The 25393-nt window shown below is 45.6% G+C and overlaps 8 protein-coding genes across 8 annotated transcripts; 4 read left to right on the top strand and 4 right to left on the bottom strand.

Moving 5' to 3' along the window:
• Nucleotides 1–277: 277 nt before the first annotated feature.
• Nucleotides 278–2491, top strand: N7478_006478 (transient receptor potential ion channel family protein; the record flags this gene model as incomplete). Its single annotated transcript, XM_056922692.1, has 1 exon — nucleotides 278–2491. One exon carries the CDS (start codon nucleotides 278–280, stop codon nucleotides 2489–2491), a length of 2214 nt encoding a protein of 737 aa, XP_056780729.1.
• An 877-nt stretch (nucleotides 2492–3368) lies between these two features.
• Nucleotides 3369–4108, bottom strand: N7478_006477 (putative U1 snRNP complex component Yhc1; the record flags this gene model as incomplete). The annotated part of the gene is made up of 4 exons (XM_056922691.1): nucleotides 3369–3589; nucleotides 3738–3800; nucleotides 3860–3988; nucleotides 4042–4108. The coding sequence occupies 4 exons, from the start codon at nucleotides 4106–4108 to the stop codon at nucleotides 3369–3371; spliced, it is 480 nt and encodes a 159-aa protein (XP_056780728.1).
• Nucleotides 4109–5349: 1241 nt separating this feature from the next.
• N7478_006476 (terpenoid synthase) lies at nucleotides 5350–5892 on the top strand (the record flags this gene model as incomplete). The annotated part of the gene is made up of 1 exon (XM_056922690.1): nucleotides 5350–5892. The coding sequence occupies one exon, from the start codon at nucleotides 5350–5352 to the stop codon at nucleotides 5890–5892; it is 543 nt and encodes a 180-aa protein (XP_056780727.1).
• A 4020-nt stretch (nucleotides 5893–9912) lies between these two features.
• Nucleotides 9913–10401, top strand: N7478_006475 (DUF3602 domain-containing protein; the record flags this gene model as incomplete). The annotated part of the gene is made up of 1 exon (XM_056922689.1): nucleotides 9913–10401. One exon carries the CDS (start codon nucleotides 9913–9915, stop codon nucleotides 10399–10401), a length of 489 nt encoding a protein of 162 aa, XP_056780726.1.
• Nucleotides 10402–17783: 7382 nt separating this feature from the next.
• Nucleotides 17784–19064, bottom strand: N7478_006474 (actin-related protein ArpA; the record flags this gene model as incomplete). Its single annotated transcript, XM_056922688.1, has 3 exons — nucleotides 17784–17846; nucleotides 17911–18225; nucleotides 18297–19064. The coding sequence occupies 3 exons, from the start codon at nucleotides 19062–19064 to the stop codon at nucleotides 17784–17786; spliced, it is 1146 nt and encodes a 381-aa protein (XP_056780725.1).
• Nucleotides 19065–19688: 624 nt separating this feature from the next.
• On the bottom strand, nucleotides 19689–20429 carry alg13 (N-acetylglucosaminyldiphosphodolichol N-acetylglucosaminyltransferase catalytic subunit ALG13; the record flags this gene model as incomplete). Its single annotated transcript, XM_056922687.1, has 3 exons — nucleotides 19689–19815; nucleotides 19870–20008; nucleotides 20081–20429. 3 exons carry the CDS (start codon nucleotides 20427–20429, stop codon nucleotides 19689–19691), a joined length of 615 nt encoding a protein of 204 aa, XP_056780724.1.
• A 314-nt stretch (nucleotides 20430–20743) lies between these two features.
• On the top strand, nucleotides 20744–21958 carry N7478_006472 (mitochondrial 37S ribosomal protein mS35; the record flags this gene model as incomplete). Its single annotated transcript, XM_056922686.1, has 2 exons — nucleotides 20744–21302; nucleotides 21363–21958. The coding sequence occupies 2 exons, from the start codon at nucleotides 20744–20746 to the stop codon at nucleotides 21956–21958; spliced, it is 1155 nt and encodes a 384-aa protein (XP_056780723.1).
• Nucleotides 21959–23025: 1067 nt separating this feature from the next.
• Nucleotides 23026–24680, bottom strand: N7478_006471 (uncharacterized protein; the record flags this gene model as incomplete). The annotated part of the gene is made up of 3 exons (XM_056922685.1): nucleotides 23026–24011; nucleotides 24071–24128; nucleotides 24186–24680. The coding sequence occupies 3 exons, from the start codon at nucleotides 24678–24680 to the stop codon at nucleotides 23026–23028; spliced, it is 1539 nt and encodes a 512-aa protein (XP_056780722.1).
• Nucleotides 24681–25393: the final 713 nt, after the last annotated feature.

Genomic DNA, 25393 nt, shown 5'->3' with positions numbered 1-25393 from the left:
AAACGCCGGAAATACGCGGTATCGAGTCATTTTTAAGACAAAGGATTGTGTGGTCACATTTGCGACATTCAATATCACATCAGTCCCACCATAAGCTAATCGCCGAGCTCCCTGGGAAACTTTCCGCATCCGGCGGCTGACAACGTGGTACTCTGGAGTACCTCCCTGACAGCTGCTGGTGATAATGACTTTTTATTCTAATTTTCGTTCTTCATTCCGATCCTTACTGGACTCACTCTCTTTCGTTTCCTTATTCTATTTTGAAAGCCTCGCTAGGATGAGGTTGATCGCATTTCTCACCTGTCTGGTGGCCTTCGTGGCGCCAGCCTTCGCAGTGAAATTCCTCGAATCTAATTCATTAAACCTTTGCATGGAGAGCAGCAACTTCACAGCTACTTACTTCCATGTCAAATTCTATCCCAACAATAACTCGCTCGAAATCGGTTTCGATGGCGTGTCATACATATCCGGCAAGGTTGTCGCAGACCTGAGCTTGACAGCCTATGGTTACAAGGCCTATTCGAACACTCTCAACCCCTGTGATATTGAAGGCATGGGAATGTGCCCAATGGCTCCCGGTCCCATCGACTTGGATTCCGTTTCCCTGACTCTTCCGGGTGATACTGCGTCGAACATCCCCGGTATCGCCTATACTGTCCCAGATCTCGATGCAACCGTACGAATCCTGATCAGGAGAAATGATACGGGAGAAGCGATTTCTTGTGTGGAGGCGTCACTATCTAACGGCAAAACTGTCTATCAAAGTGGAGTTGCGTGGACGACCGCAATCATTTCAGGATTAGGTCTTGCGGCATCTGCTATCACGTCAGGGCTGGGCCACTCGAACACCGCTGCGCACGTTGCTGCGAACGCCCTTTCTCTATTCGGTTTCATGCAATCTCAGGCCATGATCGGTATGACCTCAGTTCACATGCCACCTATTGTCGAGTCTTGGACTCAAGATTTCCAGTGGAGCATGGGTATCATCCACGTCAGCTTTCTGCAAAAGATCTGCACCTGGTACCAGCGCTCTACCGGGGGTACTCCTTCGACTGTTCTTTCTTCACTCAGTAAAACATCCGTGGAGGTTCTCAAGAAGCGAGCCGTGGACCCTATGGTCAATCTTATGCGGAGGTCTAATATTATGAGGAGAGGGATGAACATGCTCGCGAAGCGAGACGCCAGTCAGAAAGTTAGCGTTGTACGCGGTATCGATCGTGTTGGGTTCCGTGCTAAGATTGAAGAGACTAATATTTTCCTGACTGGTCTCATTTTCTTCGTCGTCTTTGTCTGTCTTGTGGTTATAATTATCGCATCTTTCAAGGCTATCTGCGAGTTACTTATCAAGCACGGCAAGATGAAGAGTGATAAGTTCCAGGACTTCCGCAACGGCTGGAAGGTTGTCACTCGAGGCATTCTGTTCCGACTAACATTGATCGGTTTCCCTCAAATGTGTATCCTCTGTCTATGGGAGTTTACCAAGCGTGACTCCCCAGCCGAGGTGGTCCTGGCTGTGGTCATGCTCCTATCTATGTTCCTTGCTTTAGGATGGGCAGCACAGAAGGTCATTCGCCTGGCCAAGCGCTCGGTCACGATGCACAAGAACCCGGCATACATCCTATATTCTGATCCCTCGAGCCTCAACAAATGGGGTTTCCTGTATGTGCAATACCGAGCAACGGCCTACTATTTCGTCGTTCCCTACCTCGTCTACGTTCTCATCAAGAGTATGTTCATCGGATTGAGCCAGCCTGCTCCCGTCGTCCAAACTGTGGCTCTGGTTGTTCTTGAGGCTGGTATGTTGGTCGCAGTTTGTGTTCTTCGACCATGGATGGACAAGAAGACCAACGTTTTCAACATTTCAATCGCGGTAGTGAACTTCATAAATGCGATCTTCTTGTTGGTATTCTCCAACGTTTTCAACCCCCCAGGCTTGATGGTCGGTGTCATGGGTGTCGTTTTCTTTGTATACAATGCTGCTTTCGCCTTGGTTCTCCTCGTTCTTGTTTTGATCGCCTCCGTCTACGCCGTTATGTCCAAGAATCCCGACACCCGATACCAGCCAATGCGCGACGACAGAGGATCATTCATCAAGTCTCAGACCCAGCTGAATACCGAGCTCGATGCCTTGGGTGCCACTGCAAGAGGCGAAATGAAAGCCCAATCATACCAGCAAGACCCATTTGAAGATGATTCGACCTCTATTTCTAGTGGTCAACGCCCGGGCAGCAATGGAAACCAGCGCCTAAATGCAGACAGTATCTCTCGACAGCAACATTCACGATCCCCCATCGACCCATCAGTACCACTAATCCCTAGCAACCCGTCCAGTACACGGGTTCCTCCCCCAGGTTACGACCATCTTGGCCGTCCATCACCATCAGTTCAAAACTACGACAACATGCCTGTTGGGCAATCAGCAATGGCTCCAAGCAATCAAGCCCATAACACATCTAGTCCATGGAAACGTGGAGCAGGTTATGAACAGTGATGGATTTATCGTCTGATGTCTCAAAAACTTTCGGGACGAATTGTTTTTTTTTTCCAATTAGCGTGGAGGCAATGGTGGTCATGGTTCCTTTCCGTCCTATCTCCTTTGGGTTCGGTATTTTTGTGGGGTTTTGTTATATCTTCTGGCAACTTGCCACTCATACAAGCTATGTGGTGTCATACTTTTTACTTTCCTCAACTATGTTCTTATCTTACTATTCTTCATTCTCTTCTTGTCGATCTCTCAACTTCTCCTTGACTCTACCTTGAATCCTTCATTCCCCCTCTCCCTCCAGAAAGGAGGTTTCATCACGATCGACGTGTATTTCTCTTTACTTTGGCTATTCTCCGGTTTTCAATTTACGGCGTTCTGATGCATCGGGTACGGAGATAAGGCTGGGGCTTCTGTTGGGTTTTGGAATATAATCTTCTTTTCTTGCTTCAAGTTTCAAGTTTCAATATCACGTAATGCAACGATTCTAGAGCCTCAGTGGTATAACACCCTTACTATAAAGTGTACTCCAAGTACCACACGACCAAGCGAACATTCTAGTATTCTTTGATGTCTAAGCGGCATCTACACATATAAAAAGCGTCATTGAAAACATGATATTGAGTATGAGAGATCCAACAGAAACCCCAAACCAAACGCTATTATACAACTCCGGGAAAGAGACACCCATACAGGGAGAATTTTGTTTTCCAGCGAAAATGAAAAATGACAACAGAAAAGCGTCTAACCCTTTCAAGACGCATGATCCATGACTGATATGAATAGGAAAGCAGAACCATTGCGAAAAACGAAAACGAAAACACCTCAAAGGAACCCACTAAGGCGTAAAGTAAAGTAAAGTAAAGCGAAGAAACGTGGAACCGATTTACCATTTTTGATCCATGCCAGGAGGGGGTCCACCGCCAGGAGGCGGGGGGTAACCTTCTGAGCCACGAGGTCCAGATGGAATAGGCGAATGCGTCGCGCCATGCATAGGCATAGGAGGAAGCGAACCGGGCGGAGGGATAGGGAAATTAGCAGGGAAACCAGCGGGAGGAGGGAAATTTGCGCCAGGAGGAAGGTTGAAGTTTGGCGGCGGGAAGCCTCCTGTTGGTGGGGTGCCGGAGGCGTTGGGGGAAGGGAGGTGGGAAAGGCATGCCTCGGCCACCGGGGGCTGTCCATGGGGAAGGCACTTGATTAGCTGCTGATGCGTTGAAAGGGTATTCTTGGGGAATTCCCGGAGGAGGGAACATACGAGGCGGGGCACCGGGGGCACCTGGTGGGGGGATTCCGAATGGAGGTGCTTGACCTGGTCCGCCTTGTAGATGTTAGTTCATGCTTTGATGCGTTTTAAGTTGGGATTGGCTTGTGTCGTACCTGGGAATGCGAATGGGGGTGGGAAGGCTCCGGGGGGAACCATTGCGGGATTGGGGAGGGGTTGACCCTCTGCGGCGTAGGAGGAGGTGATGGAGTCAATGACGGATTGGGCCTTTTCTTGACCGATCTCTGGAGGGGTGTTGGTTATTGCTTTCTCGTTAGGATATTGTAAATTGGCGTACGTTGATAGTAGTCCACCACGTTCCTCAAGTGGTTACGACCTGAGTTATGCGCCTTACGCACGCTCATTGAGTCGTGCGTGAGGTAGACATCGCAGTAGTCACCTGTTAGGTGATTGGAAGGTTAGCTTTCTCGCACGGTACTTCGGGCCTCATTGCGACGGTTTGAAGGTCGTGAAATATAAAAAGCTCGGATCGCGGTCTCCAATCGGGAGGACAAAGGCAGACGGTTGATTGCGGGGTTCTCGAGAACTGTCACCTACAAAAGAGTGCATGGGAGGTCAGTAATGATTTCAAAACGAGACAGGGCTGGAAAGGACTTATATTTCGGCATATTGGCAGCTTTCTTTGCGCGTATCTGACTGCTGTTTCACGCGAGGAAAAATTCCCGTTCAGAGGTGTGAGAATGCGGGGGGCGGAGGATCCGAGAATCAGCCGATGATTGAGATTTCAAGGTGATAAGAACGCAGACACTACCCCTCAATAGGTCGCTGGCAGTATAATCAAGTGAGCTGAAGATGTCAAGGTCGAGGTCGTCTCGATGCGGATGGAGAGGAGGAGGGCGGTGAGTGTGGCAAAATCATGTAGGGTCCTTATCGCTCTTGGCATATCAACTGATGATCTTCATCCTTTCATCTCTTTTATCTCTTTTGCAATTTGAAACCATCTATGGAGTCAATGATGGTTGAGCTAGATTTCCAAAGTCCAAAAGAGTACTACTAGTACTCTTAGGTCTACATATATTTGCCATGCGGTGTCTGTCGTCTCTACAATTTGTACGTCCGATTTATCGGGGTGACTAGTAGAGATCAATATAAAGGTTCCAAGGTTCGAATGATGGAATTATAGATCGAAATATTGCCCCCGCCTCGACCATAGTATCTGCTTGTCTACTAGCTTGAATGCTTCATGGTACAGTGCGATCTATGCATGTAGATCTAACAAAACTGCGAGTTCTACATTTGACATGCTTCATACTACTTCAATAGTAGGAGCCAGCTCGAACCATCAAATAGAGTATGTTCAAGACGACTTGTAAGATAGCGATCTTCAATGCCCCAGTCAACATCAGGGATGGAAAGCCCAAGACGCCGCTCCAGGAAGAATCACTAGCAATGATAGAAGGTGCTCTCGAACAGGATCGCATCTCTGGCAATGCGGGTGATTAGTACATAGAATTCATCAAAGTTCAAGGATCATTATGAGAACTTTGCAGAATTTATGGACTTCAGGCACGAGGATGGCGGAATGGAGTCAGGGGCACATCCTCGTTGACTTATAATAGTCTGCATGCTAATGCATAACTAAAGAATGGGCTGGACATTCGCGAAGCTCGCAATCGGATCACGCGTCGACTACGAAGACCCTGAGCTCAAACGTTTCCTTCACTTGCTCGGAGACCATATTTTAAGATTGAATGATATTGCCTTATTTGACAAGGAGCTTAAGCGTTACAAAAACGGCCAATCTGATAATTCTGTCAAGACTCAAGGCCTGATGGTTTTGAAAGATCTTCTGGCATTGCCTACTATTGACGCAGCGAAATCCGTCTTATATGTGTATCGATTGGAGTACGAAAAGCTCATTGACCTAGAGCTCGAAAGCCCCCAGTCAATAGGCTTAACAAAAGATGAGTGGTATCTTCTTGATACTTACATCACTTCTGCCAAAGGCAATACCATGGCGAAGGCTACTATGGCCCGGTATGGAGAACCCTCGCGATTGCCAGATCAAAGTGTTGCTGTTTTCAACTCAAGATATTTTCAACCCGATAAGCAAAGTACTTTCCTGGGCTACGCTATTATGTTGGGAACTGCTATCACAGCAACTGGAGCTCATATGACTTTCTTGTAAATAGGTGAGGCCTACATGTCTCCACGTCGCAGACCCCCCTCCGCATTGCTGCCCATCTTATATCACCTTGTTTCACCCTCTCTTCCAAATAAACCAATTGAGCTTCGTATTCTTGTTCCACTTCTTGCCTCCGTCCGTAGGCTATGACAGGCTCTTTTTCTGGGCGCTCAGAAAGACTTGTTGGATCCGTATGTACATTGGACAAGAAAGATTCATTATGGTGACCGTGGGCCAACTGCTTATAACCCATCCTCATCATTTTGTTTAAGTCTTGCTGATACTACGACCAGGTTCATGGTAATTACTATAGCTGGACTGGTGATGTTCCACTTCCACAAAGGGGTTTCTTTAGATGTTTTTTGGCGAGAGCAGATTCGAGTTGAAACGGGGTTGAGAGGTGCTGTAGGATAAAGAAAGCGATGGAAGCAAGCTTTGAGAAAGCTTGCTGTCAATTTTGAACATGGGGGTCTAGTCATTTGATTCATTTTGACAGTTATTCATCACACCGAATTTTCATGTCCTGTAGGTCAACACTGCAAGATCGATATCCAACTGAGCTGGATAGCCCGCATGTGATCAACCGACGGAATCATCATGTTTCTTGCTGAGAAAGGTCCTGTCTCAGTAATATTAGGGAGTTTGAGCGGGATTTAAAAGGCCAGGGTAGTAAGAAACAAGCTTTCAAAGTTCCTATGCATCACACTCGAAGGTCCTCATATGCAGCTTTGTAGGTATGTTGCTCATCACATATGAATCTGTGCATGAGAGCCTTGGAAATCAAGGCAGGTACTAATAGACGTCTCTCGAAGAGCTGGAAGGGTTTGCTAATGTGTTCTTTCTTTTGATGAATCTTCTCTGTAAGGCCGAGTTGGGAATTCGGCAGGAGTGAACTTCCCCAAATGAACATTTGAATATTAACTAGGTACGGAATAATCTAGATCTATATGTAGATCTATTACCAGATTTATTTTTAACCGGGATTTCAATTATTCACTCCCACTGATGCCGACGAATTGAAAATGCAAAGAGCTTAGGCACAACCCAACAGTTTCACATTGAGCAATACATCCATCTCTGTACAGTACTCATATTTACGCTACAGAGCACATCCAACGAAGCTCGGACGCATCACGAATCACGATCGTCAATAAATTGCGCAATCTCGATCAGATCACCAGCAAGGTCTCGGCAGTTGCATTGTGCATTGCGCATTGCGATTGATCTAACGCAAGCAACCCCAACAAAAACGTAACATTATCACGATCCCAGGATACATGGCATTTTGCGTCATCGTGGCATCCTGCTGGCTATGCATAATGTGTCCCGGAAAGTAAGAGTCGGTAACCGGACCGGGTGGTCGAGACCTTTGCTAGGGGGTAATCATGTGTCATGCTGGGACGCTATTATCTAATAGAGAGGGCAAATGCCTGTGCGACGCCGAAAAGGTTCGGAAAAGATACTTGTTTGTATTTCCTTTTGTGTTTAATCGCGCATTGAAAATAAGTATCTGCAATAATTTAATATGGATACACAAGAGGGGGTCAGCTATGGGAAAGTGTATGCGATGCATAATATCTCAATGCTATAGATAATTTCACTTGATGAACAATGCCAGGAATTCTACATACTAGGGAGAATGAGGTAAAAAGCAGGTCATGTGTCCCGCTCAAATCAATCTAGCAATGTGTCTTTAACAGAAATAGAAGTCCGGTCGAACCTCCTGATCAGGACCGGGAGAAGTATCCCCGTATTGAAATTATAGCAACCATGGATATACGCTAGACACGTCCACAAGGTGACTTGGTGAGCAATGACCATCGGGTTAAGGGGCGGAAACCAACAAACCACAGTGCTCGGCAGCCCGCGTTTGGACATTAAGGCACCAGCGCGTGGTTCCCGAGGTAGAGGCAGAGTGGCCATACTGCAAGATGAGTAACTAATTAGAGTAGTGCCCGCAGCGTTGGGGTAATGCCCCTCGCGCATCAACACCACTATCGCAAGAATCTGGCAGGAATGACGAGAGCACGGGATCTACGCAGCGCAAGAACAGGCACACGGTCCTCCTGACCTGCAGAAGGGAGAAAAGGAACAGCAAGCAGAGCGCAGTAGAGCCCGCTGAGCCTGCAGAGCCCAGCAAAAGAATTCAAGGTCGGAGTCCGGGGAATGGGAAAATCTGGGGAAAAAGCGGCCAAGACGCACAGACCGGTTCTGGTCTCTGATTTGCCACGGACACCGGGCTCGGATCCCTGGGCCAGTGAGGACCACATGAGCGGGAAAAAAATTTCTGCTGGAGAGAAGAATCCACTTGGTGTCGTCATTTTTCACTTTTTTTTCTTTTTCTCGAATTTTTTTTCTTTTTTTTTGCGGTTTTATATCCTTGTTCTGGCGGGGGTCATCTTGCCTATTCCGGATGGTCTCTCGTGGATTCTACGCATTGGAACCGAGAATTCTATGTTCATGGCAATGAAACAATGAAACGCCCGGTACATCCATACTATACATAGTAAGGGGCCGAAGAAAGGGGAAACATGGTGGTGGCGGTAGTTCTGACCGATCTGTTTCTAGGCAGTTCTTGGTAACAGGCTGTAGGTTCATAGTGCGTCTTAGCCAAGTGGACTTGTTTCGTGAGTTGTTAAATGAGGATCTCAGGTACGAGTACCATGGAGACTAGTTCATGCCCTAGACCAGATCGACCGTGCTAGGGGGAGTATTTATCCCGCAGTATGGAGTCATTGTACAGGATCGGCGGGCCCCCTGGAAATCGGTCTATACACACGATGTATGAGGTGTACAGAGCACTTTGAACGTGTATATTTCATTTTAAAAAAATGTTCTTTGTGTGTGGATTCTAAAATTGAAAAAAAGAAAAAAAGAATCTTTGAGTAGAATTAGTACGGTGAAGACTGAAACTGAAACTAAAGCATTGACGTGCTCTGAGGTTCTTGTTACGCCAATATACTACAGGATGTAGTCCATTTGCAAATCCCTCATTGCTTGTGCTGTAGCACGACAGCATACAGTAGAATGATCGAGGTTCATACCCTTCCCGCGTACTCCGTATCTACTAGTATCCTATAATAGCAGTGATTCGGGGCAAGCATGATGCAATGATAGCCGGTCTATCCTCAACCAGTGAGCCCGGTCACACGGGGCAATGGCGACATGTTCAACCAGAGACCCAAGCCAGGCCACGAGGGTTGTTCCAAGCGGTGTACGGTGAGTGAATTGTAAAATTACGGTGTTCCAGCTGTGTCAGGTGTGGGGAGTTGAGGGTTTTTTCTCCTTGGTCGTTATTTCTTGCTAGGCAGTTTTCATTACCCCCAGAAAACGCGGCCATCCCTGTTTTTAGACGCCGACGATGCTGATTGGCGCCAGCAGTAGTTTCTGTTACGTGTGAAGGCCGATTATTGGTAATTATTGGTGCCGAGGACCCAGTCAGATGATCTTGGCTGAGTATGGGGGGCATAATTAAAGCAGCGAGGGCAAATGTGTCAACTGGTCGTAGTCATGTGGAGAAAGAAATCAATTTTCACTCCAGTAAGGCTAACTGATTCTCCCACAGGGCTGTTGCTACAGCACCAACGTGCTGAGTCTTATCCACTTTTGGGCCAAAAATGGTAATTCAGTCTTGCCGCTCTGTGGGGGCGATGACGCTACTTCAGCCAAAAAAATCTGCAAAAATGGAGTAAAAAAGAGAAAAAAAAAGGAAAAAAAGTGGAAAAAATCTTAAAAAAGAAAATTGAAAAAAGAAATTCGCAGAAAATACTCCACAACTCACCAGCGCCCCACCCATACACACCGTGTGACCCGTGGATGTCGTGCCTGGCCAAATGAGCAAATGACTCCATTCCCCCAACTTGTCACGATACTATAAGAGCCCGTCCCCGCCGTAACCATGAGGGTCCATCCAGACTTGCAAATTTTTCTTCAGTTTGCTTTTGCTTTCACATTGACACATGGCCTTGTCCTTTTTATAGCTCTTGCAGCTTACGAATTTAACACAACACATCTACATTCACCATGGCCTCTAATTACCGCGTTATTGAACCGCACCCTTCGGTGCCTCACTGCACTCGCCCGGCTGTCTATACTGGACGCGGTGGCTCAGGCAACATTGTCAGCCTCAAGAACACCAAGACTACCGAGTCGCGCACCGCAACCGGTCCTGCTTCGCTGACCCGCCTGGACTCTCGCGCTCCATCAACCTTCACCACCGGTCGTGGTGGTGCCGGCAATGTCCACAGCAGCTCTGAGCGCGCCATCTTCAGCTTCGACGAAGAACTCGAACGTGACACCCGCCGCGCTGCACCAGTTTACCACGTTGGTCGTGGTGGTGCCGGTAACATGATCTACCGCGACGACGCGAGCAGCAATTTCAGCCTCACTCGCAAGTACTCCGCCGCCAGCACTGCCACCAACAGCTCCTCCGGTTCTGTGGCCGATCGCGCTCGCGATATGGCCCGTCGTGGTCTGGAGAAGGGCTGGGGCAAGCTCAAGGGTACCGCATAGATGACTTGATCATCTATAACACCTCAATTCATGATATCACGACCAACATCACGACAATCACCCAAAAGTTTTCTTATTTTCGCCTCTTCTCTCCTATCTGTTTTTAATCTTGGGAACTTGAAACTGGACCAAAAGACAGACTATCACGAGTATTGCGATGCATCTTCCGCTCTCGTTGATTCCTATTCTTACATCCATTGCGTCGCCAATACACACTACCGCGCGCAAAGTATCCCACTTCAGCAACTTCTTTCAGAGAACTCCTCACTCCAACACACGCATGGGAAACGGCGTTTCTTTGTTCTTGGCTACCTATGGTCCCCATCTTGCATTGCGCCGGGTCTTTAAGATCGGTCTACTCCTTTCAACTTTTTTCCTTTACCCATGGCATCGGGCGTCAAAGGGACTTTGATTTTCAACTTAATCAAGTCATCCCGTCGCATCCATCGGAGTCTTTACCGTCTTCTTTGTTCACTTTGTCTACTTTGTTTCGTGTTTCTTTATTTCCTTCAGATCACCAGATTCCCCCTTTCGCGACCCGACTACTACTTTCTAGTCTGGGCCTTACAATGAAATTGCAAGCCAATGCTCATGCTGGCTGTATTCAATGATCCAATTTTCATTCTCTCTTGCGTAATTCGTAATTTTGTAAATTTTCATTGTAGATGATTCATTCGTAGCTGAGTAGATCTTTTCGGTGGAGTTGCCGATTGCGACATGGTGGCGTGGGTCACAGCCGGTGTGGTAATGTGGTACCCGGCCTTATGCGATGTGAGCCGCTTGGGGGCCAGCTTGAAAATTTTTGCAAAATTTTGCACTGGCCTGCTCTACAGTAAGCTTGCAATTGGCAATTTCTGGAATATTTGAGTGGTCATTGTTAGATCATACTTCCTGATTTAGCATTGTGTTCATTCCCGTACGGTGTAAGGCCCTTGTGGGGCTGCTCCGTTTGGGTTCTGATGTAGTTCCAAAGATTACTATATCCCACATTATTACTGAAGAGTATCTCTCGATCTGACCTCCATCTCTAAAGTAATCCGCCGTAAGGAGCCCATTCTTAAGATTACATTGAATATGATATTACTAGTACAACAGTACCATTGATCGCATTCGAACGGCCTCCAAGTTAGGCAGGTGCTCTAACTTGCCAATTCATATAACTATACACCTAGGTATGGGATTTCCTCTGGTTTCCTCTCAATACGTCTTCTTACAACACATTGTGATTATTGATGGTCCAGTGAGTTGTCCTTTGGTTCCCTCACCCTACCTCGCCATCCGCTGCTATCTAGTCTTAAAATCATCCATGGTTCTTTTCCTCTTGCAGATATTCACTTTTCTCAGCGGTCTGCATCTACAGACAAATTCGAAACTGGCTTCCATATTTTACACAAAGAAACTATCTCAGACCCTTATGTCAAGATGAGGAATTGAGGTACTGACTAGTACTGAACATGTCCAATAGAATCAGTTGATTGATTAAAGGTCTCTAGATCGGTTGAGCGATCCCTGGGACCTATCCTAAAAGATCATAGCGCTAATTGACCGCTTCTTAAGTTTGACATTATCCAATGTGATTGATTCCGCATAGATACATGTACGTGTTTGATGATACTACTATCCAATTTTTCTAAGATAAGATTTCTGTCACTTCTTAAATCCATAGAAGTCTTCCAAAGTTCCTTGAAGAATTCGAAACTTAGGTCGTGTAAACTTAGCAGGCAAGTTACAGCCTTAGGGCGGCCATGTGGATATTAGCTTCTGATGAACCGGCCTCGCCTATGTACATTCTTAAACACGAATATAAACTCCCAGGCGATTGGATTCAATTTTTATCTACATCTTTGGTTTGGCTGCTATGACCGCACAATCGTTCATCACTTCCTTCAACCACGGACTAAGCTCCTGGCCAATCAGTTCGTTCTCAGGTCGTCTTTCGATACCTTCTCTAAACTTCTGGTCGCTCTACACGCATCTTTGTGCTTCTGCTAGAATCCAGGTGGCACACTCTCTTGCAGTTTCATCAACTTTTTCCAAGGGAAAGAAATGCAAGCCTTTCCTGATAGTTACTTCAGAAACGCGACCTTTGTGGATTCCTCCAGAGCCACCCACACCTGTACCACATAGCTGAGCACCTTCTTATACCTCATCTTAGCGTAGGTACGATCTGTCTCCGAGAATAAATTTTGCAAATAGTTGGAACTCTGGTAAACGATTCTATATTACTCGCATTTCGGGATAATAAAGAGGATCGTTGCTAGCAAGATCGGTAGAATCTATATCTAGTGTTTGATCCAAGTCTATAATAAAAGAGCCATTAAGCTATTTAAATCGAGTTCGTCGACTTATAATGTATCTCCTAGGCCACAGAAGTAGAGAAGGCGACAAGAATTTCAGACTCCGCTTGCTCTGGTTACAACTCATTCCCTGGAAGCTATATAAGGCCATACTCCAGAAATTGCTTTAGATAGCGTTGATCCTAGCTTGGATAATTTGGCCATTTAGCAATTAATTCCTCTACCTAGGAGCGAGAAGCCTAAGATAAAGGTCGACTGAGAATAAATTTATAAAACCAAGTATAAGAGATTGCTCGTGAAGAGCCTCCCGTATAGACTCATAGGTTTCCTTAGGAGTACCGACAGCAACAACAGCGATGATTATAACAATTAGGCTAGAATTCATCTTAGCTTTGGGCTTCTGTAAAACATATTACTTCACAGGTACGTAAAGTTTATCTTCTTAGTGGAGCAGAGTGGCACCTAGATATTCCCGAATATACATAGAGAAAATTTTGTGTTCAATAACGTCAAAATATCTTAGAGCCATGGTTATAGCAGATTATATTAACAATTAGAGAACTTAAGGGGGAGGATATAAGTGTAATAAAGATAAAATAGTTTTCCGGATCAAAGGAACGTTATATTAAACTAACTGTAATTAACATATAAATGTGAAAATACTAATTACCTCGTTTATTCCTTTAAAGAGCTCTACACATTTATCAAAAGCAGGAGTATAGGGGCTAAAAGATAGAGTTTATTATTTGCAAGCCTGAAGTGGCTAAATAATACTAGACATTTCCCGTAATATGATCCAACTTATAGACAATACAAGTCTATAGAAGTCGACAATCGATTTCAAATAAATATTTCGAGGCCATAGTACATACCTGTATTATGATCTCCCGGGGCCATCAAAATCGCATAACGCATGACCCCGCCCGTCAAACATCATACCAGCTGGCGTGGTAGGGACAAGAACAGGACCAAGACAAAGATACAGGGTTCTTTATGCAAGCCATGCGAGGCTACATCCAGTCTCAAATTCCTATATGTATTATGGCGATCAACTTGTAGGAGCTCAGGCTATTACAGGTCGGTCGTTCGCCTCCTATAAGAGGGGACCATCCTGCATGTCACTTATGCTCGACCGGAGCTCATCCTTTATCAAGCTTAGCTAATCTTGATTTTGAAACTCGTAAAGCAATACAGGGATCTACCTTCCCCTCAACAATAACATTAACGCAACCGCACGTCCCTCTTGGGGGCACTTAAGCCTTTGTAACGCCACTATAATCAGATCCCTATAGATAGAAACTCGCCGGTGACCGGGTTTAGCAAAGTTATCATTCATATAGTCCAGAACTGCATATGTAACTTAATGAACTGTATCAATACTTCATCAATGGCCCATTCATTACTAGTAAACCAAGTGTAGCATGTATCTTCAAGTGTTATATATGCACAGCCGAACATGCTCCAGAGAGAATTTGAATTACAAAAAGATAAATTTAAAACTTCAATATTAATAATATAGTACTCGTTCATATATGATAAGATTTCTCATATAAGGTACAAAGACAGATCAATATATTAAAGTAAGATAAAGCGACATTCTCAAGCTACACATGACATAGATGCAATAGGAATTCAAGTACGTTTTATACTTCCATCGGAACTATCTAATTCAGTTCTATCACAAAATTTTGCTTTACTTACTCTATCCATAAGGAAACGAAAAAATGATGAATCCATCAGATAATAGCTTTAAAAATAACCTTCCTCGAACCAGATTTGCCAGCACCCCCAATAACGTAATCGTAAGTATGATATAGGTCAAGGGCTAAAACAATACCTAGGTAGATTTAGTCAGGCTATTTTAAGGAAGGGCAGATAACCCGCACCAACGATGTATACTATATATAAGATCCTATATCTATATTTTTCAAGCATTAAACTCCAAAGCCCACAATACCTTAGATTCTTTTTAAATAGCAAGAAAAGTTCAAGCAACACCATACAACCACTGCTTCACGACAGAAAAGCAAAACAACCTCCTACAACAATCCTTAAAGCGTGCAAAAAGATCTTACCTCCACGTGCACAACCATATCGGATCTTCATAGGGATAGACAGACAACCATATTATTCACGACATTAGAATTACTTACAACTTTTCTCCAGTTTGCTGCTCATCGCATCGGTCGAGTAAATTAGAACAACTATAACTGGTTTTTTTACTTAGGTTTATTCTAGACGCTTACTTCAAACATCGTTATTATAAGTACATAACTACCCATCTTCAGTTTTTATCCATAGTTGTCTTGAAAACTAACTTCAGATCATAAAGTGTACGTCAGATATGGAGGAGTTGGACTTCATCAAGTTTACATTGAGGCGACCGTATTGACGAGCAGGAGGAGTTATGAGAGCAGTCAAGCAGCAGCCCTCAAGCTACCGATATGGTGTGACTGGTGAGCCCGCGCCCAGATCCACAAGAATGTATCTACTACTGGGCAGAAATTAGTATTATGAAAATTTGGGATTTATTTCAGAAAGACCCCCTCAATATCTCCTTATCATATTCCTAGCATTTCAAGATTTCTTGACCTGTTTTACATGTGTAATGATACCGGCTGAGCAGCCCCCAGATTGCCTTCAAAACATTTATGTACATGGACCCACGAACTCTACCTAGGCAGCCATGACATCAGTCTCTATACAACTTAGCCCCCACAGTATTCAAGTACCCCCATAAAAGCCAATTACCACCCAAGACAAAGCATAATCAAGTCAAAAGCCTTATTCTTACTTATATTACTTTTACTCCCCCAAGGTTGCAGCCATCGTATTAAGCCAGACCAGTATCCAAATTTTCATTCCACTATAGATGAAGTTTATAAGAGGCATATATCACGCAATAAAACGGAAGCGGCCCGGTGAGTTCTAACCATTGAATAGCAGCCCATACATCAAAGCTAATACTCAAAGGTTAAATAGACAATACAATATGATTACTAAGTAAGATAGCGCCATTCAGCCTTTACGCCAAGATCTATACATACTAATACTAGAAAGAAATCTTAGATACAATATTCATCCGACTATTGCTACTCACCTTCCTAACACACTACAGATTGCTAATATTGGGACAAGGACTGGTAATTTTCTCTTCAAAATTACCCCTCTCCATCTAAATACTACACTTCATAGATACGATCTCTCATCTTTCTTTTTCCCGCCGGAACCCCTTAAGAATATAAAGTTTACTATCCTCGATACCCGTCAGCCTATTCCTCTAGAACTAGAAAAAAAATATAACCCAGTTCATCTTCGTTTCCTTTATATAGATCTTATAGAGTCAGATTAGAAGCCTATTGTTGCCAATCTAAGTCATTTACTTAAGCCGGGAGGTACTCTACAATAGGAAGAATACAACTTCATGGCTGCTACACAGTATGGCTTCTTTCCCGAATCGACCTTTAGCGCCGTTCATACTATTAAGAAATTACTTCTTAAAACTTTTTCCTCTCATCTTAGAGTAGGTTTTAATAGATTACCGACAGATATAAAAGCAGCTAGCCTAGACAACATCGGAACGGAGATCGTAGGGTCCGATCATAAAATAAGCACACTAGGGCCTTATACAGCTAATAGTATATACATATACTTCCAATAGGCACGATCGGGAAGAGATCCCATTCCATATACCGAAGAGGAGTTGAACAAGCTTGAGGCCCAGGCATTTCGGGATATCGCCTCTGGAGGATACGTCCGATTTAACATCCACGTGAGTTGGGGATTTCGGCCACTTTGACGCGCACGCCGTCAGTTTACACAAGACATTTAATTCAATCCTACGTAAACTCTACTCTCGTTCATTTTCCTTTGTCTAGCCATACTTTTGATGAGACAAACATTTACAAGTGACTAAACTCTCAAAAGAGATTTTAAATTGCCCCCATGCATTTGTATATATTGTAGTAGGGAAAGCCTCCGCCCTGTTAGGAATGACCCTTAGGATCGCGGAGTTATTATCCCCTTTTGTTTCTTCCGGCGATATATAGCATCGCGTTACGATTAGTTCTGAATAACACACTTCTTACACTCTTTTGATCACGTTCTGCGATTCTGATTTCCCGCGTTGACCAGGGAAAGATATTGATGTTTTGCTGTGTGGGTTTTTCTGACTAGTATTCCAATACAGGGCTATTTCCCCTCTTCAATATGTACTGTGTCTAATCCTTCAAGGCTTTCTTCCCCTAAGTCAAGCATACACAACAATGACTACCGCACTGGCTCTCGACTGTGCATCCATGATGATGATGATGAGACTGACAAAAATGTCTTTTTAATAATAGTATTCCATCCAAATATTCACTTCAACTGGAGACCACTTCAACTGGAGATGACGTGAGCTGAAAGCCAGAAATGTCCGGACCATAATCGCATTGACCAAGGTAGCTACGCCCAACTTGAATATGGCCTTTCCCGGACCGTGACTACAGGCCCGTTCTCTACTCTTACTGTATACGCTACTCTGTTTAAGAAACCGTGGCAAAGATAGGATTTGCCGCTCAGGTTAAGCAAATTATCACTAATCTAACTGCCGCACGACCCCACATGTTTAGGAATTCGATGTGCATTTTTATAGTTCATTTGGATACTGAGTCTGGTTTTCAGAAGCAAGAACACTACTCGCATGCATAGAATCTTGAGGTAGCACCCATTATGTATCATTCAGCTTGAGCCACAACTCCGAGATCCGTAAATAAAAAAGAATAAGAAGGCAATGTATTTGCACAAGTTTATGTGGACAAGAAGGTACCGATATATGGACCAGAGGTTGAAAGTTGGGGATGGGAAAATGGGGTATCAAAAGTCGCATATGTGCACGACTCAATAAGTCTCCAAGTGATTATGGATCACTTGTTCCTGGTGTGCAATGACCCGTGTAAAGCAACGAGCATGCTACACAGCGGTTTATCGATCTGGAGATAGAATCCCTCTTCTTGCCGAGGGTATCGAGATATGAAGGGTGTTGGAAGTCTAGTCAATTTTTGTAGGATATTTGCAAGCATGGGGCGAAAAGGCGAGATTCCTCTATGCGAATCGCTTGAAAATAATCTCGGGATCTTCATGCCATTCATCTGCGCTAACCCACATCTGTAAATAGTATCCCTGTTAGCCCCATTTCTAATAAAACTGATGATCTTCAAGTCCAGCTTACCTTTCTGAATGTACTGAGGCCAGCAAGAATGCTACCACCAATCCAGGTGGTATACTTACGCTCTGCGGGCGCAGAGATACGAATCTTCATATCTTCGACGGCAAGGCGCTTGATTTCGCGCATCAGACGGTCTGGGAAGTTCTTGCAGAGTGTGGATCCACCCGAAAGCACAATGTTAAGGTATAGTGACTTGCGCAAGTCGAGATCTGTGCGAGTGATGGCGTCCTGGACAATTTGGTGCACGCCGGGGTATTCAAGGCCGATTAATTCGGGATCGAACAAGATCTCAGGGGCACGGTAACGCTCTTGGCCAATCTATTGAGAGAAAATGGTTAGTACTGGAAAGTCGCATTGGCAGGGATGTTATCAAAGATTGCATTGCTTACCTTGATCTTATGCCCATCCGGCAGAGCATAATCCACTGCCTTCGCATCAGACTTGTGATAGCTGTTCAACCATTCCTTCTCTTCACGCTTAGGATCCAACGACACGTAGCAGACCTTCTCCTTAATCATGCGCACAACCTCTTTCTCAGCACTAGTGTGTAGAACATGACCAGCTTTGCGGAGAAGTAATTGTAACTGCTCTGTGACATCACGACCGGCAACATCGATTCTGCGAATGCTGTTGGGGATAGCGAAACCCTCAAACACGGGTACGGCATGAGAGACACCATCTCCAGAGTCCAACACGACACCCGTTGTACGCCCAGACGCGTAAAGAGAAAGCACAGCCTGAATAGACATATACAGCGCTGGCACATTGAAAGCCTCAAACATCAGCTGAGCAGCGATGTCACGGTTTGCGCGTGGGTTCAGCGGAGGTTCGGTAAGGAGTACAGGGTGTTCTTCGGGGAGGGTCTTGAGCTCGTTTTCATAGACATAGTGCCAGATTGACTCCATATCCTCCCAATTTGTAACGATTCCATGTTCAAGCGGATATCGGATCTTCAGCAGACCGCGGAGGTCCTGTGCGCGCTGGCCGATGAAGGAGTCTCCTTCCAGACCACCAGCCATGACCCGCGGATGTTTGGGGCGACCGACGAACGAAGGGAAATAGCATGATGGGATCTCTTCTCCTGCGAATCCAGCTCGAATTGTCCCGCTGCCATTGTCAATGACAATCGGCACGTTGTGAAGGGTTGCTTCAGCCATTGCGGGGAGGGGGGTTGGGTAATAAAACGGTGGAGGTTCGGGGGGTGGTTGAGGCGTAAGAGTTGTGAGACGGCCCCGCGGCCTAGGATTTGAAGCTCAAAGGGGTTGAAGAGCGATGTCCAGGGCCAGAGGACATGAATGATTGTAGTAGTTGCCGATCCGGGTTTATCTCGCCGATGGAGGTCAGAAGGGTGGTTTTCGCGTCGGGGAGTTGTCAACAAGAAGCTTGGGCCAATGATGGCCCGTCCACATCCACCCGGTCATTGGGATGAACCTCGATGTACATACTCTGAAAATTCCACTCATAAGTTCTAAATTTGAGTATAATTTAATTAACAGAAATTTCGCTTATTGATGTTAACCGTTCTAGAAATCTTATCTCGAGTCATTGATTGAGATATATTAGATGGCATAGTATCTAAGACGAACATTTGGTCGATCAAATCCAGTCAGATTGAAATGAAAACAGCGAAGCGACGAAGACAACTTGAATTCTTCTAATACAATTAAATATTGCAGGGAGAGTAATTGGTAGACAATCAGACCTATTGATTTAGGCCAAGCTATTAACAAGAGTTTGAAAGTGCCTGTCGGCACTGCCTGGGAGCATTATAGACCAATGGTCTAGTCCACGAATGAGAGCTGATCGGACAGGGCTGGGCGAACCTGCGCCTCATCCAAATCGCGTCTTCGAGAGTCTAGCTTATCGACGATGAGTTTGTTAATATCTTTCACACCTTGAATGACATCGCTACCACGTTGTTAGTACCAAAAGAAGACTCAGGTAGATGCACATGGAACTTACCCAACGTGAGCCATAACACCGTACTGAAGTTTCTGGATCATCAAAGCCAATTCTTCTTGGTGATTATCTGCAAGATCAGGATTGGGAACAACGATAGTCGGTACGCCACAGCGAAGGGCCTCCAAGATTGAGCCAGTTCCTGTCCAATGTTAGTTTGTGCTAATGATCTTGCAACTGTACTGGGATATCGCGCCAGTGTTCATATGCTTACCAGCGTGAGTAACAATAAGCCCAAGTTTTTGTTTTTGTATGACAGGTAGATGTTCCATGCCCTGAGGCGGTCTTTCCATGGTCATGCCCATATAATGAGATAAGTCGGGAGCGAAATCAAATGTATGCAAGATAATGCCATGACGATCTGGGCTGTCGTCGGGATCCCTGCCAAGTAACTCGTCAACAAGAGCCTTTGTATCCTTGCCGTACTGTATAGTTAAGTGTGTGAAGTTGTTGCTCGCTAGTGTCCGGAAGAAAGCTTCATTCAGTACTTCTTGGATGAGCCTCTCGAATGATGCGGTGGCTCCCACAGTAACAAAGCATAGCTTGACTGGGTCTGAACCCATTGATGGAGACCAAAACCGGCAGAGTGCCGATTTAAAAGCCGATAGAAAGGTTTCAGAAAAGAAGACAGAATATACTGTTCAGAAAAAAAGAGAATATGAAGTTCAGAGAAGTTCAGAGAGGGTTAAAGAGCTCCATACATGTACAAGTCTTATCGGTCTTATCGTACAATAACGAAGACCACTTGAGCCCCACAAATCACGGGCACCGCAGTCACGTGTCAATTACCAATCTAGGATTAGCGCAAAGCGGACTTCGAGATGGAAAAACATCGACGAGACTATTGGCAACGAGTCTACTGTCCCTGTCTGCCACAATGGCTTTAGCAATGCAGTCATTGCCACGCTCCACCAGAGTCCTGGTCCAAAGGGGATCAGGACGGCTTTTCACACGATCATTTTCCGTCTCGCCGTACCGATTCGTCTCCGAAGATCCAGTCGTCCCTCCTCCGCCAAAGGACCTGAAGGCAGAGGACTACCCGCCAATGCCGGAGTACTCCCCAGAAGCATTGAGCAAGGAACAACGCTCAATGTATGATTTGCTATCCCCGGAGGACCGCGCAGCTTTCGACGCTGAGAACAAGCGCCTCGTCGAGCAATACAACGATGTCTCCTACCGCAGTGCTATATTCGCCGAGCTAGACAAGAAGGTCGACCAGATTGACAGAGCTGAAGACATACGATTCGAAGATGTCCGCAACAAATCGCGCGGATTCTGGTCCGAGGATGAAGATGATGAGTTCGCATTGGTCGAAGACGGCGACGAGGAAGTCAACGACGACGAAATTACCTCTATGGCTCATGCGGAGGTGGAATTCCATCGCGAAATGAGAGAATACGCCCGCATCGCCGCCTGGGATATGCCAATGCTAAGCAGTATGATCGATTAATCAAACACCTCTTTATTCTAACAGTCTGCTAATGTGTTCGTCACAGAGCTCGCACAGCCCTTTACCCTGCCTCCTCAATCCCATATCCTTCGCTTCCGCTATACCACCTACATGGGTGAACAGCACCCTGCTGAGCCAAAAGTCGTTGTTGAGCTCGCATCTAAAGATTTAACTCCTACGCATCTTACCGAAGCCCAGCGCCAGACCTTCCTAAAGCTGGTCGGCACACGCTACAACCCCCAAACCGACGTTGTCCGCATGTCCTGCGAGCAGTTCGGCTCCAGTGCCCAGAACAAGCGCTACCTAGCTGACACTGTCAATGCTCTTATCAAAGAGGCTAAGACAGGCGATGCTTTCACTGATATCCCTCTTGATCTCCGTCACCACAAGCCCAAGTTCCGCCCCCAGTTCCCCGATTCCTGGAAGATGACCGATGAGCGACGGAAGCAGCTCGCTGCCCGCCGGGAAGAGCGTTACAAAGCCGAGAAGCAGCGTGATATCGTCAATGGCAACGAAGTTGTTGGCTCTGCGGTTCTTGCGCTTCCCGAGCTTAACCCTGCCCTGAAGGATCAAGCTACCAAGGAACGGGAGCGCGTGGCTGTTAAGGTTGGAGCTCGTGGGAAGAAGCCTGTTCGCCGATGAGGTGTGAGCTTTGAAGGGTAGTGTAAATGCTACGCATGGATTCTTTCTCTGGTGTGTTGTTGGATAAAACCCATTCGCTAGGCGCGGGCGCATATTCTTGGAGGTCTTATCGGGCTTCTTCACTGTTTCTAGATGTACTATAGCCATTGTATTCAAATTTATTTGTGTCTCGCTGCATTATACTATTATCTCCCGTGGCTTGATCAATATTCTTGATCTGCATGATTTCCTAAATACCCCATGTTGCTTCGTACGCGCTAGAACCTCTGCATTATAGGCCTGAATTGGCTCTTGAAGCCAGATGCGTGGAATCTATTCAGTCATTGAAGTCTTGAGGTTGAGTTCTTCTTCTACAGAGAAGAGAAGGCTTTTTCTTTTCGTAATATTGCAATACTGTGCTTGATATTGCGGACGTTCAATCTATCGATACATAGAATGACACCTGCTTCAGTCTATATTGGTACATGAGTTGAGCCTCCGCGATATATTGACCCAGTGAGAAGCCAATCAACCTCGCCAGTTTACATGTACCAAATAGAATACCAGTTAAATGGTAAACGGACAAGAAGCAGGACAATGAATGCAGGAATGCACGAACACAGGAAAGCAAGAAAGCAAGAAAGCAAATAAAGCAATTTGGGTAACGTGAGAACACGAACACAATCTGAAGCACAAATAGTAAAACCAGAAACAAAATGAAAATAAATAAGAAATGAGAACTGCAGAGTGGTTGGAATCAATTGACATCCCAACCCTACACGACCTAATGCAAGGGACTTCCTCTCTGAAGGGCTTTCCAGAGAGAAACCAGTCACGCACCAGGACGGTTCGACTTTTCCGAGGGGGAACAATACAACAATGTGTATCTCGATGTCCACCAAATCCACAACTCGAAAAAAAGGAAACAGGAGAGAAATCTTTTTGGGGGGGTTTTTTTTCTTTTCAGGGGGGTTCTTTCCCCTTTTTTCCCTTTTTCTTTTTTATTGTCCAGGTGCGCGGACAAACTGATGTATGTTACATGGTGATGTATTCATTAGTAGACATTGGTACCAGATGGTACCAGGCGCCTACTTCTTGGCGGCATCAGGAACGCCAGATTCGCCAAAAGGTTTGGCTGGAGTGGTTCCCTTTGAGAAGCACCTCTTGACCTCATCCTCCGAGAGTGCGGGAGGATCAGAGTATTGAGTGGGATGATACACAACATCTTCACCGATAGCGCCAAAATTGCGAAGAAATTCATGTGGTTGAATAATGGTTGATCCAACTCGAAGTTCTTGCATAGCAGTATGCATGTCTGCCAGCACTCCGACGTGCTTTTTCTCATCCAGTCTCTGATTGCTGCTGGAATCTACCAGGTCAATAAGGGAGCCCTGGTTAGCAGCACGGTTTCCCTTATCACTCGCAACACCATCCCCCCAACTGTTGTACAGGCGTGCATCTTTCTGGCCATCCTCTAGCACATTGAAACGATTTTGATGTGCAAAAGTTGTTTGCACCATGGCCCGAGGCAAAGGCATGCAGGATGGGGGCTTTATAACAGCCGGGGCCACCTTTGGGGCGAGGAAAGGCGGTGCTTCTGGATTGGGTACGGAGTGCCCACCAGTAGCCGCCAAAGAATTGACTGTCTCAACCTTGCGCACTTTCTGAGTCTTAGTGAAAGACTCTGCTGCGCTAGAGTTGGAAAAATTACTGGCTGTGCACGATACATCTCGGGTTTGATGCTGGAAGGCCCTACACCGGCCATTGCCACGGCCCCGGCTGGTGTTGGGATAGCCGGGTCCCCGGGTGAGCCTTTGCCGGCCATTTGGAGTGTGGTCATGGCTATTAGCGCCGATAGGCATTAGCTGGTTGGAACCGGCAACTGTCTCGGCGGCAAAGGGTTGCCCGATGATGGCCAGGGCGGGAGATACATGAGATGGATTTTGTCGGTGACTTTTGCCTTGTATAAGGCTAGAAATGTGGTTTTTCTCCCGGTACCAGCGGGGGATATCGGCAAGGCCGAGGCTTTGGATGGTTTTGAGCTCTAGCGGCATCTCATGTTTGTACAAGCAGCCTGTAAATGCAATCAACATTGATATCCAAAGATTCAAAGAAACAAAAACTAGCACTTACCTTGCTGCTGGTAATCACATTCTCCGTGACGAAGCCAGTATGAACAATACACTTTACCCTATTTATTTCAAAAATCAGATCCGTTAAAAACCCACAAAGAGCAGCGTTCACTTACCTGGGGGTTCACATCTGTGTTCAGTTTCTTGTTCGCTACAACTGGGGCTCCGACTGGGGCTGCGACTGCACTAGATGCAAATGCTGCTGGTGCAGTCGCAAGTTCGTGATGAACAAGAGTGTCGATAATCGTCTCAAACTGAACAAATGCCTCTATCTCCGATCTGTATCGATCTGGCGTTTCTGGATCGTGGTGCAGTCGTTGGAGTAAACTTTTGAGGGTACTGCACAACTCGGCCTTACGACTTTCTGGGAGTGCAAGGGCGCCCTTGAGCATAAGGGCACTCATGTCAGCCAATAACGGGGTCTGGCGAGCAATAACAACGCCGCAAGAAACCATGCCCTGGGTTTCTTCAGGTTTGAGTTCACGAGGCGCCCCCGGGATGCTGATAGCCGGGTCAAGATCCGCGACACAGACCACGGAGCTCAAGCTGGTTTGGCCTTGTGCATTCTGATAATTGCAGAAATGAGTTGGACGATCTCTGGTTGACGCCATGATCAATAAATCCAATTTGTTATCCAGAAATGTAAGGATATGGGGAGATGATCAATAGGAACAGACAGCGGAAATAAAACGACAGGAGGAAATGGCACAGAGAGACTCCTGTTTGGAAATGCTGGGGTTGTGAATGCTGACGATGATGATAACAAGATGAATAGCAAAGAATAAACGAAGATAAATAAATATGAATAGGGAAAGCCAGAAGAAGATAGGTGGAAGAAAAGCAGGCGTGGAGAGGGATGGAGAGAGGAAGAAGAAGAAAAAGAAGAAGAGTAGGAAGAAGAAAAAAAGTGTCTTTTATCACATTGGGAGAACTGAAGAACAAGCTTGAGGATTCCATTTTGGGAATTCACTCCTTCGTTTCGCTTGCTCCCCAACGCGCGCATCAAAGCCATTCAATTCGCTCATTATCTTCACTCTGTTCTATTTTGTCACGTCTCTTCTTTAATCTAGACCTTGCGAAGCAAATCATGGGACTTTTGTTTTATTTTAAAAACGGTTACTTTGGGTGTATGGGAGCGCATTATGGTGAGGAAGTATGGGATACAAATGAGTAAAAGTGAGATAGAGGCGAGTCCCATACAAATAACGTGTGAACTTGCGCAAGTCCAGCCACAAGCCCAATATCAAACTACAAATCTCGGCTTTTTTGGGATCTACGACGCGTCTAAGGCAACACGGCACTTTGATAAGCCACATTCAAGCGA

Source organism: Penicillium angulare, assembly GCF_028827245.1.
Source record: "Penicillium angulare strain IBT 27051 chromosome Unknown utg000004l_segment0_segment0, whole genome shotgun sequence".
NCBI lineage: Eukaryota > Fungi > Ascomycota > Eurotiomycetes > Eurotiales > Aspergillaceae > Penicillium > Penicillium angulare.
This window is presented reverse-complemented; position numbering and strand designations above follow the sequence as displayed.